Source organism: Mastigoproctus giganteus, chromosome 7 (assembly GCF_048544385.1).
Source record: "Mastigoproctus giganteus isolate SK-2022 chromosome 7, ASM4854438v1, whole genome shotgun sequence".
In the NCBI taxonomy this organism is placed as follows: domain Eukaryota; kingdom Metazoa; phylum Arthropoda; class Arachnida; order Uropygi; family Thelyphonidae; genus Mastigoproctus; species Mastigoproctus giganteus.
Window position 1 is genome coordinate 4200161 of NC_143581.1, and position 15262 is coordinate 4215422.

Here is a 15262-nt window from a genome sequence, read left to right on the forward strand (position 1 = left end):
ATTTCATTATCTTTTACATTGTATACAGTTAAAAAGTTATTTAAAAGGTATTTTTAAAATTCTTTATGGACATTCCAGAAGGTCAAGGACCAATTATAATTTTTCCTATTGATTATTATATTCGATTAACGTGTTAATCGAGGCCAGCCTGTATATGCAAATTACAAAATATCCCATATGTTTATTTTGTTGATTATTTGATGAAGTTAATATCTTGTTCCCCAGTATGTTAACGTTTTACCTAATCTCATCCATTTAATGAGATTATTTGTTTTGCTTCAACAATGTGATTGTTACTGCAGTAAATTGCAGGAGGTGGGGGAGGTTAATTTTCATTTGACCAATTTTTATTAATAGGGATTGAATTATATGCCTCCTCATAACATACCTCAGAAGTGTGAGGAGATGCATTAAGAAGCAAATAAGCCCAGTTCTTACAATGCTAATGGTTGCTAAAAAAAGACAATACTCTTCTATATATGCATAAAGGTAGGAGGGGTAGAGGAATTATACTCTTAGTTTAAGAAGCATATTATAAGGCATTGCATCCAATCAACATGGGTGACAAGTGCAATGTTGAGTCAGTTTGGTTGATATAAGCACTGGGAAAATAAAATTGAGAGTAAGAGTGTTATAGGCCTAATAGCTGTGATGAGTATACCAAACAGCTATATGGAGAAATAGTGAGTCAGTAAATCAGAATGTTTTATAATGGGATTTTTAACTTTCCATATGTTGACTGGAATTTGTGGGTTGGTCACTCACACACTAGCAAGACTTTTGTAGCTTTCTTGGATAACTGTTTTCTACAGCAATGTGTTAGAGAGGCAACAAGAGGAACCAATACCCTTGATCTGGTTATCAGCAGTGATTCTGCAGGTAAAAGACCCACTGGGTGGCAATGATCAAATTGTACTAATGTGTAATTTAATTAAAGACATAACTACTGTTAAGTGTAAAGGGAAAGGATTTTGCTTTCATAAGGGTGATTACAGTGGTCTCGGACACAGTTTTTAAATTGTGTGCAGCGGGAACAGCTGATGATGTTACCAACAGCAAAGCCGACCGGGCTAGCCAGGTGGGTAAAATGCCTGCCTGACAACCCAAAGGTCGTGGATTCGAATCCGGCCTCAGGCTTGGATCAGAGTAAAATGAAAAAACTTTGGGAGGTGCATTATGGCCACAGCAGCCAATGCGCCAACAACTAACAAAAAATTAAAAAATAATAAAAATTAAAAAAAAAACAGCAAATTCTAAATGGGAAGCATTCGGGGAAGTAATCAAAGAAGGGCTTTTCATACTAACAAAGAAATACAGTTCAAGTCCTAGACCTAAATGCATGTCAGGTGAATTGATGAGACTTGTAGCAGAGAAGAAAAATGTGTGGATATATATAAATTATCAGGTATATAGAAGCTTATGGTATCTTTAAATTAGCCTGTAACCAAGGCACAAACGAGGTTAGGCAAGCTAAGGCAGATTATGAGAAGTCTCTGGCAAAGAAAAGTAGCAAAGACTTCTATGCTTATATTAACAGTACAAGGAAGGGAATGAATCACACTGGGCCACTTGATGTCGATGTGCTAACTGTTGATAACCCCGCTCAGGTCGCTGACAAATTGAATAGGTATTTTGAATCTACATTCACACATGAGGAATTCTTTAGGGGAGGGGAATGCCAGAAGTTTATCAAACTCCAGTGATCTTGTGGTCCTAAATCCAATGTAAACTACATTACGTGGAACGTAATGAGGGGGGTATCAGAACATCCCACGAACTGTATTAATTCTAAAATTAGCATTGTAGGATCCTGATTGCATTTGTATGCTGAATTGTGATATACGGTCTGATGAAATTGATGAAACAGTGGGATCCATGTCCTGATTCTAAGGGTGACCTTGTATGAATTAGTCTAACAGATTACACTGCCCTGAAACACATTTCTACCAAAATTGCTTCATAACTAGCAACTAATAATAAGGAATAAGAATACAATTTTTATAAATAGCTTTTGGTTTCTGTTTTGATTACTTCTAAAATTATTATTTTTTAATAGGATGGTGTTCTCCAGGCAGAAGACTTTTCTTCAGAATTACAGAAAGAACTTAATTCTAATCCTCAGCCTTGTCTCATTTCTTTTTTAAAGGTAAGATAAATAACAATTTTCTGGAACAGTATTTTAAATAAAATTATATTAGTTTCTAAGAGTATAATTGTAACTCCTTACATGTAAATAATAATATCTGTCAAGATATTATTTACATCATTATAGCAGCTATGCAGTTGATTCATGCAACGGTTTGATCTTGTTGGTCGGTTCAAGTTTATGCCTGTTCAGTTTTTCCTATGCAAGAATGAATGTGACGTGCATGACTGCTACTCTCAGATTTTGTTTCTATCTCAAGAAAACATCAGCTGAAGCATATAAAATGTTAAAAGAGGCTTGTGATTAATCTTCACTTCCATGTAGCACACAGCTTGCAGTTGACTTAGAATGTTTAAAGATGAATGTGATTCAATCCCAAAAATCAGTGGTTCTGGGGCTCCAGCCACTTCTGTCACCACAGAAGCTATAAACGCTGCTTCTGTAATTGTGAGAGAATATCATCTTATAACAGTAAGGAAACTAGCAGAGATGTTGAGAATATCAGTAGGAAGCACACATGATATTCTCCACGACCATTTGCATATGACATGTTTGTGCACACTGGGTTTCAAAGCCTACTGATGCCTGAGCAACACAAATTCGCATGTAGGTTTGGCAGGAGCTGCAACAGATGGTTACTAAAGATGGTGAGGTTCTGCACAAAATGACAACAGCAGATGAGAAATGTTTCATCATTTTAACCCAGAGAGTAAGCAACAAAGCTGTTTGGAAGTCTGTCATTGCCAACACTGAAAAAAGCAAAAAGTTGTGGCTTCTGCACGAACAGTTATATCTCTCTCTCTCTCTCTCTCTCTCTCTCTCTCTCTCTCTCTCTCTCTCTCTCTCTCTCTCTCTCTCTCTCTCTCTCTCTCTCTCTCTCTCTCCATTCAAGGAATGGTTTACCAACATGTTATGCCACATTATATGACTTATGGATCCTTACTACAGAACTGTACTGCACACTTTATGCTCATACTGTCATTGAGTACTCAGCGAGCATTAATGTCAGATATATTCCTCATCCACCTACAGCCCTGGCCTTGCACCTTGTGTTTCCCCCCCCACCCAACATTAAGGAGCTGCAACAAAATGTCGCCTCCATAGCCAGATGGTCAGGAGCAGCAGTGCATAGCACACGCTTCTTGATTAGACCGGGGTTCGAGCCCATGACCACCAAATATGGAGGATGCGGAAAGGTCAGGGAATGACCACCGGATATCCCCGGAGAAATATGGCTTTAGTTGCTAATGCTCCTAAAAACCAAATAACCAACCAACCTGCAACAAAATGTTTTCAGTCACCGGGAAAAAAATTTTAAGAAGTCGGAGGCAATTGCCAAGTGCATGTCAAAAAATGGCTTCTATGTTTTTGAAGAATGACAGAAATGGCATCAGCCATTTCTGTCATTCTTCAAGTGGGAACTGCTTTGGAAAGGACCAATCAAAATATGGGTGATTAATAAAAGTATGTTGTTAAAAAAACAATAATAATATGATCAATTCTTTATTGAACAGCCCTCATATATCAGTTATTGATCCTGCAGACTAGCTTACTTACTCCCTGGTGCTACAGTCCTTGTTAGAATCTTGTCCTCCTCAGTGATTTTCCTCCAGCTGTCTCTTTCCCTGACCACTGTTCTCTGTCTCAACCTAAGTTGTCATAGGTTGTTCTCTATATCATCCACTCACCTCCTTCTCAGTCTTCCTCTCAATCTTTTTTCTCCTGGTTCCCCATCCATTGCTTTCCTTGCCATCTGTTTTCCTCCATTCGTATCACATGGCCTGGCCATCTAAGTCTTAAGCTCTTTATTACTCCTATTATATCCAGTTTTCCCATATAGTTCCTTCAACTCTTGGTTTGTCCTTATTTTCCACTCTTCCCCAACTTTTATTACAGGGCCACAGATTTTCCTTAATATCTTCCTTTCCTACACATTTAAAGACTTTTCGTCCTTCTTTTTAAGCACCCATGTTTCACAAGCACTGTCACGACAGGTTGTACAACTGTTTTGTATAACACTAATTGCGTTCTAGAGAGCAGTTTTGATCAAAAGTGTTTCTGCAGGGAAAAATAGAATCTATTGCCAGCATTAAAACGAACCTGAATTTCTGGAGTGTTACTGCTATAATGTTGAAACAGCTCTCAGATATTTGAAGGATTCTGTTCTATTGAACAGAATCCTCCCACCTGTAATCATAAAACTTTGTTTTATTTTCATTTACCTTCAACCTACCCTTTCTGCTTCTTTCTCCAACTCTTCAAAAGCTGTCCTGAGAATATGTGGGTTTCTTGCAATCATCACTACATCATCTGTATAGGCTAAGTGCTGGTAGAGTCTGTTATATATGATCCTATTGGAGGTGGTGGCCAATACTTTCCTCATAACTGTCTCCAATACCAAGTTAAAAAGGATCAGTGACAAAAGGTCCCCTTGTCTCAGCCCTCTTCTCACTTCGAAGGACTCAGAGAGATTCTTTTGCATCTTAACCTTGCACTTGCTTCCTTCCAGCATGATCCTCGTCAGCCTTACCAGCTTTTTGGTATGTCCAGGCTTCCCATCATTTTCAGTAGTTCCACACTATCATATACCGTGCTGAAATCAATAAAGAAATAGTGCAGATCTATATTATATTCGTAGCACTTCTACAAGATCTGTCTGAAGGTGCAAATATGATCAACAGTTCTGCAGACTAAATAGTTGTTAATAGTTTTATGCCATTGCTTATAAATGGTGAAGGTCATTATTTTATGCAGAATAATATTAATCTTTTTCTTGAAATAGGCCTCTGGGGTTGGGCATATTCATAATGTAAATTTTAGTACTTTACACCAACCTTGCATTGAAATAACAGAACAAAAAACAAAATTAATAGTTTAATAATTAGTATTACTGATTTACAATAAATTAGTATTTACAATAAGTATATAAAAAGAAGAAAGAAAAGAAAAAGAAAATCAAATCTCCCTGGACAAAGCTACTATCATCGACAAGGCGCATAGATTTTGGGACCGCAAGTGGCTCGAGAGCTTGCGGACTAGTTCCATTGGGAGCAACATTAATAGAGATAGGGATACGCGGATTCATGCGCTCCTGAGCCACTTCTGGTTCCGTTACACATGAGAACAATGCACGTGTTATTGAATCATGTGCCATGAACCTGCAGGTATTTAAGATTGCACTGCAAAAATAAAGCGTACTGTTGAGAAAGAAGGCAGAGCCTTCGAAAGGTTCAGATTTAGCACTTTTAATTCTGTATATTTTATTGTATTTTATGGTATTCTTTTTCTTTTCTTTCTTCTTCTTTTTATATACATATTGTAAATAGTAATTTATTGTAAATCAGTAATACTAGTTATTAAACTATTAATTTGTTTTTTGTTTTGTTATTTCAACGCAAGGTTGGTGTAAACTACTAAAATTTACATTATTAATCTTTTTTTGTGCTGTTATGAAATTGAATATCAGTTAACACACTGACACAGTCAATAGGTCTTGGTTGTAATTTTTATGATTATAGATATTTGTAAGAAGAAAAGTATGAACAGGTTTGAGGTACTCAGATAAAATGTGTAGTTTACTGCATTCGATTTCAATTATGAGACTCTTATTAGAGACAAATCTACCATACATTTAAAAATCTGAGGCCTGTCAAAACTGCTGTTTGACGCTTATGGACTTCTGATCAGCTGGTAAGTAATGCCTTAGAAAATTCATCTCTGTCTGTCTAATGGAGTGGTGCTCTAATGGCCAGCTGATAAAAAGCCAATAATGTTAGAAACATTTGGTAGTGTGAGATTCTGAGGTAATGTCTAAGCATTGAGCTTGCTCAATTCATTTAAAGGTATAGGCCTAAATGGATGTCAGTTGAACTAATGAGACTGGGGAAAGAGAAGAAAATGCATGGGATGCATATAAATTATCAGACAACACAGAAGAATATAAACTAGTCTATAATCAAGTCACAAAGGAAGTTAGGCAAGCGAAGTCAGATTACGAGACAACTTTGGAAAAGGATGCTAAGAAAAACAGCAAGGACTTCTGTAATTATATTAACTCCAGAAGGAAGGGGATGAATCAAATTAGCCCACTTGCTATCAACGGTTCGCTGTTGATGATCCTGCTCAGATAGCTAATAATCTTAATTGAGTATTTTGCATTTACATTCACACGTGAGGAGTTATTAAGGAAGGAAAATGCCAGAAATTTATCAGACTGTAACAGGGTGCTTAATGATTTCGTAATAACTAAGAGCAAAATGGAGAAAAGGTTGTTGAATTTAAATATAAGAAAGGCACCCAGGGTGGATGGAATCTATCCAGTTATAGTCAAGGAGGCGGCAAAAGGAAGTGAGCAAACCCTTAGCCATAATTATGAGAGTATTTGGACTCAGGGAAGTCCCCACGGACTGGAGATGTGCAAATGTATTCCCAATTCACACTGGGGGATCTAAGGCTGACACGAGTAATTACAAACCAGTTAGTTTAACTTTTGTTCCGGGGAAAATAATGGAATCACTGGTTAAAGATGTATTGCAGGTTAGACAAAACTGCAGTAAAAATTCAAACACTGCATAGGTTTGTTAAGGGGAAAGTCTTGTCTGACAAATTTGACTGGATACTATGATGTAGTTACAAAGGAACTGGATGCAAAAAATAATTTTGATATCATATACTTGGATTTCAGGAAAACTTTTCACATTGTTGCGCATGGAAGACTACTGTACAAATTGGAGCAGTATGGTATTAAGAGCAAGTTGCTACAATAGATAAAAGGGTGGTTGAATGGGAGAAGACGGTTTTAATCAGTGGACGCTGCTCTCTGTGGATTAATGTTATTAGTGAAGTGCCCCAGGTTTTGGTGTTGGGCCCACTGTTGTTTTGTATATTTATCAATGATATTGATGAAGTTGAGCAGATGGGCTGAGAGGTGGCAACTGAAGTTTAACAATGACAAATGTAAGGTACTGCATATGGGTAGCAGTAATCCCAGACTAGGTGGGACTACATTCAGGGTAGTGAAGAATGAAAAGGATCTGGGGGTAATTGTGCAGTCAGATATGAAATTTTCTGAACGGTGCAAAAAGGCTGCAGGAGTAGCTCATGGTGTCTTGTCAATGATATGTAGGAATTTTGCTAGCAGGGATAAGGGGGTAATACAGTTCTCAAGGCCACACCTTGAGAACTGTATACAGGTCTGGAGGCTTCGTTTTAGGAAGGATGTAGAGTTGCTTGAACATATACAGAGAGGGGCAACAAGATTGGTGAGGGAAATGAATAGGTCCTCTTACTGAGAAAGGCTAAAATTCTGCAATTTGCAGTGGCTGGAGACTAGGCACCTGCGAGGTGATCTTATTAAGGTGTATAATGCCTCGAATGGGTTGAGCATGGTGAATTCTGATGGGATTCTTCCGCTTGCTCCGATTATGAACCCAAGGGGGCATAAATTCAAATTGAGGAAAGACGGTTGTAGAATAGATGTGTGGAAATTTGCCTTTAGCCAGCGGGTGGTTAATTGCTAGAACAAATTCCCATCTGTCGTTGTGGAAGTTGATAGCTTAAATAAATTCATGGTGTAACTGGACAAACTCTTAGAGGGAATAGATGTGTGAAATTTTTTTTTTTTTTTTGGCTGATGCTACATAAGCTCGTACGCTTGCTTTCTAGCATCATATGCTTCCATTATTACTACTACTGCCACTACTACTACACCTCAGTCTGATTGCAGACGCTTCAGTTTGCAGAATTTCAGCCTTTCTTGGTAAGAGCTACCCTCTTTTCCGCTCACCAATCTTGTTGTCATTCTCTGTAGAGAGAAATTCTCCAAAATTTGGAAAATAGCCATGGTTAGCTCATTTTAAAGAACCCTGAAAAACTTCCCGCTGATCTTAAATCCTATAGACCCATAGCTCTACTCCAGTAATGGGGGAAATATATGAGAGATTAATCTACAATAGAATCTCAACTGATTATACCGAAACGGAGCAACTCTACTGAGGATGCCATGCATCACCTACTGTTGTTTTGGTTTTTAGGAGCATTAGCAACTAAGGCCATATTGCTCCGGGGATATGCGGTGGTCATTCTCTGACCTTTCCGCATCCTCCATATTTATTGGTCACGGGCTCGAACCCTGGTCTAATCAAGAAGCATGTGCTATGCACTACTGCTCCTGCCCACCTGGCTACGGAGGCACCGCATCACCTACTGACGGCACTTAAAAATATAAGGTCACGGTGTTAAGGTGTGTTTGTTTTAATTGCGGTCTTCAGGGTTTCCCCTATATGTCATGTCTGAAAAGGCAAAAGCCAAGGCTGGCAAGTGTGTGTGTGTGCGCGCGCCGGCATGACTTCCCAGGCTGGCGACACCTGGTCCCCTGACTCCCAACCTTGGCCATGAGAAGGTGCACCAGGGACTGCTTTTTAACTGAAACTCTTAGTGGGCTATCAGGCAAGCCTGGGAGCCCCAAGGTGTTTAGGGAAAGGAAGTGGAGATAAGAATGAGAAGTATGGAAATGGGAAGGGAGAGTTGGATAGAAGATAAGGGGAAGAAATAGTCTCCTGAAATAGAAGAGAAAAGAGAAAGTAAAAAATACTAAGTTAAAAATACAGAGGAGAAATATATGCTGGCAATTTCTATTGACTTTTCTGGGGCATTTTATTCACTCTAGTGGCCTAGTGTCCTCGGGAGACTCCGCCAGGCAAATGTCACGAACAATTTCTACAAGGTAATAAACAGCTACCTTAAAGACAGAAGTGACTCAGTATATACAAGGTTCCAGGAATTGATGTACCTTGTGAATAAAGGTTGCCCGCAGAGTTCAATCCTTGGCCTTTTCTTCTGGAACATTGTTGTGAGTGAATTTTTGGGTTTGGATCTGGGCCCAGTGGAAAGCCTAGCCTTTGCAAATGACTTGATTCTCCTTGTAAAAGGTAACACGCAAGTGGTTGTAGAACAAAGATCAAATGCTGCCCTCCTGCAGCTGCGGGAGTGGACACAAATGCACATGATAAATATCGCCTGACAGAACTAAACAAATACTTCTAAAAGGCAATTTGGACATAAAAAGATGTCCACAAATTTAAATAAACATGATTGCCAAGATCAGTCAAGCAGACTAGGAGCTCAAAAGAAAGACTCTAGCAATCATATATCATGCAGTGTTCATACCTGTTATAACCTATGAAGCCAGTGCATGGTTCACCCGCTTAGCCATAGTAAGAAACAGGAATAAGTTAGAATCAATACAGAGGAATATTCTTCTCACGTACAACATGCTCTGATGATAGTAAGAAGTATATTCCTCTGTATTAATTCTACTTCCTTCCTCATTTTAAGAAGGATGTAGAGTTGCTTGAGCATGTACGGATAAGGGCAACAAGATTGGTGTGGGAACAAATGGGTCCTCTTACCAAGAAAGGCTAAAATCCTGCAAATTGCAGCAGCTGGAGACTAGGCACCTGCTAGGTGATCTAGGTGAGGTGTATAAGGCCTCGAATGGGTTGAATTCTGATGGGATTCTTCTGCTTGCTCAGATTATGAACCTGAGGGAGCATAAATTCAAATTTAGGAAAGACAATTGTAATACATAAAAGGCTCATATTATAGACTTAAAAAGTGCATACCCACAGAATTTCTAGAATAGCCCTTGATACAGCCAACACCAAGGCTGAAAGGGGAAAAAAAATAGCCACAAAGCTCCGTGAGCTATGGCAAACAAATGGGTTGCAGGAAACCAGGGGTCTGGTTACCAAAATGTTTCTCCCACAGGTGGCAATGGTTAGTCAAAATCCACCAATGTGGACCCCAGGACTCTTTACTACCTTTTTATTGACAGGTCACGACTCCCTAAAGGCAAAATTAACCTCCTTAGGGCTGACTGATGACCCAAACTATACCTGTGGTGAGAGTGAAGACTGGGCACACATTTTATATGAATGTATAATTTATGACATCTCTAGAACCCAGTTAATAGCACAGATTTGCCCCTACCCAGGAAGAACATCTATTCATAATTAAGTATTAAGTATTTAAGTGTAATTGTTGCAGACCCCAGTGGCTAATGGGGTTCCCCCACTAGCCACTTTTATAATTCTTGTGGTGAGGCTCGCACCAAATCTGGTCATGTGCATGTAGTGTTTTGTGTGTAAATTTTGTGCTCTGTCCTGTTATGTTGTCTGACCGGTGCTTGGCATCTTACCAAAAAAAGCCATCCTGGAATCAGGATCGGCAAACAAAGAAAGCTTGTCAGGGACATTCTTGTCTTCTCTGAGGAAAGAGTCCAAAGATCATGGTCCATTAATAGGGCAAGATTCGGTATTAAAAATATATATATACACTCGCAGGCTAAGCGAGACCCACAAAGGAATTATGTACAATGAATAGCAAGTCCAAGTTGGCTTCAACAGTTCACCAGACAAAACAATTTCAAAAGGAAAATCCAATGGATTAGCTTTTCCAAGGATCAAATAGCAGAATCTTTAGAATCAGCATAAATCTGAAAGTAGTTCTGATATATAACAAAACATTTTTACCATCTATAGACAGTGAGAAGTCGTAGTTAGAAGTAACTTTTCAGTACACCAACCCTGAGGTACAAAGAGTCACAAGAACAACATTCTAATAACTGATCGAAGTTCATCTCTCCTTTTGAAGACATGTAGCAAATGTATTAAGAGCATTAAATGCAACCTGAGATTGAACAAGTAAGGATTTATTTTCACAACTGAAGAGTCCTGCAATAAGTTGAAGTTCTTGTCTATAGTCCAAATAGTAGTGGTAATCAAGTAAGATATGACCCATGTTCTCTTCAGCCCCGCAAAGACAAAGTGCAGTAGGAGACAGTCCTAATTTAAACAGTTTACTCTTAATGCTGCCATGACCCTACAGCAGGTATGTGCGATGAAATACTGGAGAAAAACATAAATTCTTTCTTCTTGAACTCTCCAACTAAATGTAAAAATTGTCTCATTACACTACCAAGATCTGAGGTATTCCAATCTCTTTGCCACTTTTCAATGTAGTTCTTTAGAATGCACTATTTTTCTTTCAGAAGCCAAGAAACACTCAAATCAAGCTGCACATCTTTCAAGGAATTAGGGCGTGCTTTTTTCAGATGATAATTCATGTATCTGTATTGGATCTCATAATGTACTGGTAGTTTTCCCAGCCGACCCTATAAGGCCAGAGCAGATGTAGACATCATCAGGAGGGCAACACGCTGGGCCTGTAATAACTGTTTACTCACAGCAGACTAAGTAGCTCTATAGCCCCAAGCACCAGGTAATGCTAGACAAAAGGACACAATTGTAATATAGTCTGAGAGAGTGATCTCTCAGATCCCCACTCCTTTCTGGTTACTAATTGCAACCTTGCTAGAATTTATTTACACTTTTCTTTTATGTACCTAACATGAGGCAGAAAACTTAGTGTCATCAAGATAGATGCCTAAATACTTAGTTGTAGAATTATACTTAATGGACTGCCCTTGATACTTGATCAGTGGAGAATGCCCCCTGACTAGCTTACCCTTCAACATCTGGGAGGTTTTAGACGTTGAGACCTGTAGTTTATGTATTTCAGACCAAGTGGAAAGTTCCTGCAGTACGTGATTGGTCGTAACCTCCAAAGATGTCCTCGAGTTTCCCTGCACAAGAATAGTAAGGTCATCCACATGTGATCATGGTGATCGCTTCACATCTTCTGTTAATCCAAGAATCAAATACAAGATTCCAACACAGGAGTCCCAATATTGACACCTGTGGACATCCTCTTGAACATTTCTGGAGACCTGTACAGATCCACTCTTGGCATTTATGGAACGTTGTGAGAAATAACTTGACAAAAGATTGTATATTGGTCTTGTATATCGGCCTCCCAGAATCTCTCCAGTGCATTTTGCCACCAAAGGGTGTCAAAGACCCCTTTGAAATCCACAAAGAAGCCAATCTGTTCATAACAGAAAAAGAAAATTATAAAGCATTCACAACCTTCACACAGAAAGATCTACGCATTTTATTTGAAATGCATAGATCTATCCAAAGAATAGCAATTCAGTCCCTCCAGCAATAAACAGTAATCAATAGCTAAAAATTCCCGTGTCTTTTTGATCAGATTGACCAGGGTACCTCCGGGACTACCCTGACATGCATATAGGGACTTGGGGGTCCCACACTAAATAAGTAACAATGTAGGGGGGGGGGGGAGATGAACAGGCAGCCAGGAAAGCAGATTAGCTGGAAAATATTAATAAGCTAATAGCAAGGGAATGCAATGTGGAATGAAAGTTGTTGTTGTTATTTGATTTTTAGGAGCATTAACAACTAAGGCCATATTGCTCCGAGGATATGTAGTGGTCATTCCCTGACCTTTCCGCATCCTCCATATTTGGTGGTCATGGGCTCGAACCTCGGTCTAATCAAGAAGTGTGTGCTATGCACTGCCGCTCCTGCCCACCTGGCTACGGAGGCACCAATGAATGAAAGAGGATGAAAGACAGATTGAATAGGCTGGGCACTGAGTGAAATAGGAATTATGGTAAAAGGGAATAATTGGTTAGTTTTAGTGAAAGAGAGTATGAGAGCAAGAGAGAGTGAATTGAGTGTTATGGTAAATCGGAATAAGTGAAGGAGCTAATGTAATTGGCTGAATGAATACAAACTTAATAATAACTTACATTAGTTTATATATACTAACAAAAAATGATTCTAATACTAACAACACAAACACCCACTGCATTCTCTCCCAGCCTGCAAAACATTGCAGCTGGGCCAGCACCTCGACTGAAGAATAATAGTAAGTTGTGGTACCTTGAGAGTGCAGTATAGAAAGAAAGAGTTGGACAAATGAAATGAAAGCCAGATGAATCAATGAGAGTGTAAATGTGTGAGAGGAGCACAAACCATAAAATGTTATAGTTAAGTGTACACTAAACCCTAGTTTTTAATTTCCAATAACTTTACTTTCTTAACCTTAATTATTATGTATTAGTATATTAATTTACACTACACACCATTGCATTCGCCCCTGTTGTGTGAGAAATGGGATGAATAGGTGGGGGGGATAATAACTTAACAAAAAATGTAAGAAAAAAAAGTACAAAAATAGAATGGAAGTAGAGCGTGAATGAGGATTATGAGTGTAGCATATGTGTCTCCACCCCCAGATAGGATGATGGGTGTATGGCCTAAGCCTCTGCAGCTGGTGTGGTGTGGGTGGGATAGAGCATGAATACAGACACTCACTCCTACATGGGGATCCTTTCCCCCAGAGCAGGATGAGCATCCTCATCTGGGGTCCCCTTTCACTCTGTAGTGGATGTCTTCACTACTGCACCCCCCCTCTATCCTACTGTTTCCCCATTCACATCCTATCTCCCCACTACCATCTTCTTTCACTTTTTTTTTTTTTTTTTTTTTTTATGTGAAACTATCGTTGGCGGCACCTACTACATTTTTGGACTGAAGCAAAACCAGTGGTAATGATATGGAAATGGCGTCACTTCCCAAATGGCACCAACTCAGTCACTAGCGTTGATTCAGTAGAGTAAGTAGCAGGCATGAGAATAAAATGTTACATTGTTCATACTAAGAGACAGAAATGATGTCACTTCCTAAATGATGCTAACTCAGTCACTGACATTAAGTAGAGTATATAACGGGTAGTAATATGCAAGAATAAAAGCTTTCCCTGCTTAGCCCAGCCCTAAGTCTCGACGGCCCAACCCGATCCAAGCCCGAATTTGTTTTTCAAATTCACTACTCATACCCGACCCCACCCAAACCGAGTTTTATCCTGTCCTTACTGAAACTTTTTATATAATAAAAATCACTAGCATTAGTTTCTGAAGTTTCATAATAATAAAGAAATAAAACTTTCAGATTCAAAATTCAATATTAATTATAATAAAAGAAAATGTAATAAATTTTCAATTTAACATACTCAATATAATTCCAAAATGAATATCGATATCCACCTCTACTAGCCACCGTCTGTTCACACACTTTTTATTGCAAATTGTTGTGCAGAAATAAAATAGGGTTGATACTGTCGCTACTTTCAACAGACTTACGCTGCTGGCGGATTATTTTTACGAAAGAGTACAAATTTCAGCGAATTTTAGAGACTGTGGTAAAGCATGCCTTATTGGCCAATTAAAAGGGTTAACAGACAAATAATACAGATTTTTTTCTAAAAAAAACTTTAAAAATTTGACTACATAAAAAAAAAAGAGTTTAAAAAATATATGTAAGAAATAGCCCGAAATGTTTGAAATAGCAATTCATTTCAATTATTTGTACCCAACCCGAGCCCAAACATCGGTCTTGTTACCTGGCCCAAGCTTGAGGGCCAGGCCCAGGTAACAAGAACCGGGTCCGTGCAACCTCTAGTATATAGTATATGGTTAGTATAACGACTAACCATATATTGTATAGTAGTATATGATTAGTAGTTATAGTATATAGTTAACTATGAATAGGAGTATATAGTAATATACGGTTAGTAATTATATACTCCTAAAACTAGTAATGTATGGTTAAAAAAAATTTAATAAATAAAGAATTTTATATACACACTACTGGGTTCAGGTGGATGATAATAAAAGGTTTCAGCACAGTGAGACAGGTGCATTGGTCTTACTGTAATGAAACCTGCTATTATGAAATGTATGGTATATAGCAGGGGTGGCCAGTGAGTCGATCATGGCTTTAATTTCGGTCAATCACGACGAATTTTAAATATACAGTCATCCCTCGATTTGCACGGTCAGGTATACTATCAAAATTTTATATTGCACAGCAGGTTTCGCTACCTGTGCATTATTTTTTATATACCATAAACCCCTGCTATTCGCAGTATCTATATTTGCGGTCTCTGATTTAATATAAAATGAAACCTAAAAAAATGTGAATTTTAAAGCGCCGTGAACATTTTCCCCATTAAAAAAACGTGGGCGTGGCTAAAATTATCTTTCCCTGTCAAAACAGTGCTCAGTGGGTGGGGGGAGAGGGGTGACAAAATCACGAGCGTGGATGTTTCTCGCTAATCCTTGTTCAGTATGTGTTATGCGCTTGTCATGGAAAGTTTCGTCGTTTGCTTTTTAATTTATATGCTTATAAA

The 15262-nt window shown here is 38.6% G+C and overlaps 1 protein-coding gene across 1 annotated transcript in view; it reads left to right on the forward strand.

Moving 5' to 3' along the window:
- Nucleotides 1-15262, forward strand: part of LOC150082442 (transcription initiation factor TFIID subunit 4B-like) — a 341032-nt gene that overhangs the window by 187920 nt on the left and 137850 nt on the right. Inside the window, exon 7 of the mRNA XM_090377748.1 lies at nucleotides 2057-2146. Coding sequence (XP_090233874.1) covers nucleotides 2057-2146 — 90 coding nt within the window. The remainder of the gene's footprint in view (nucleotides 1-2056; nucleotides 2147-15262) is intronic.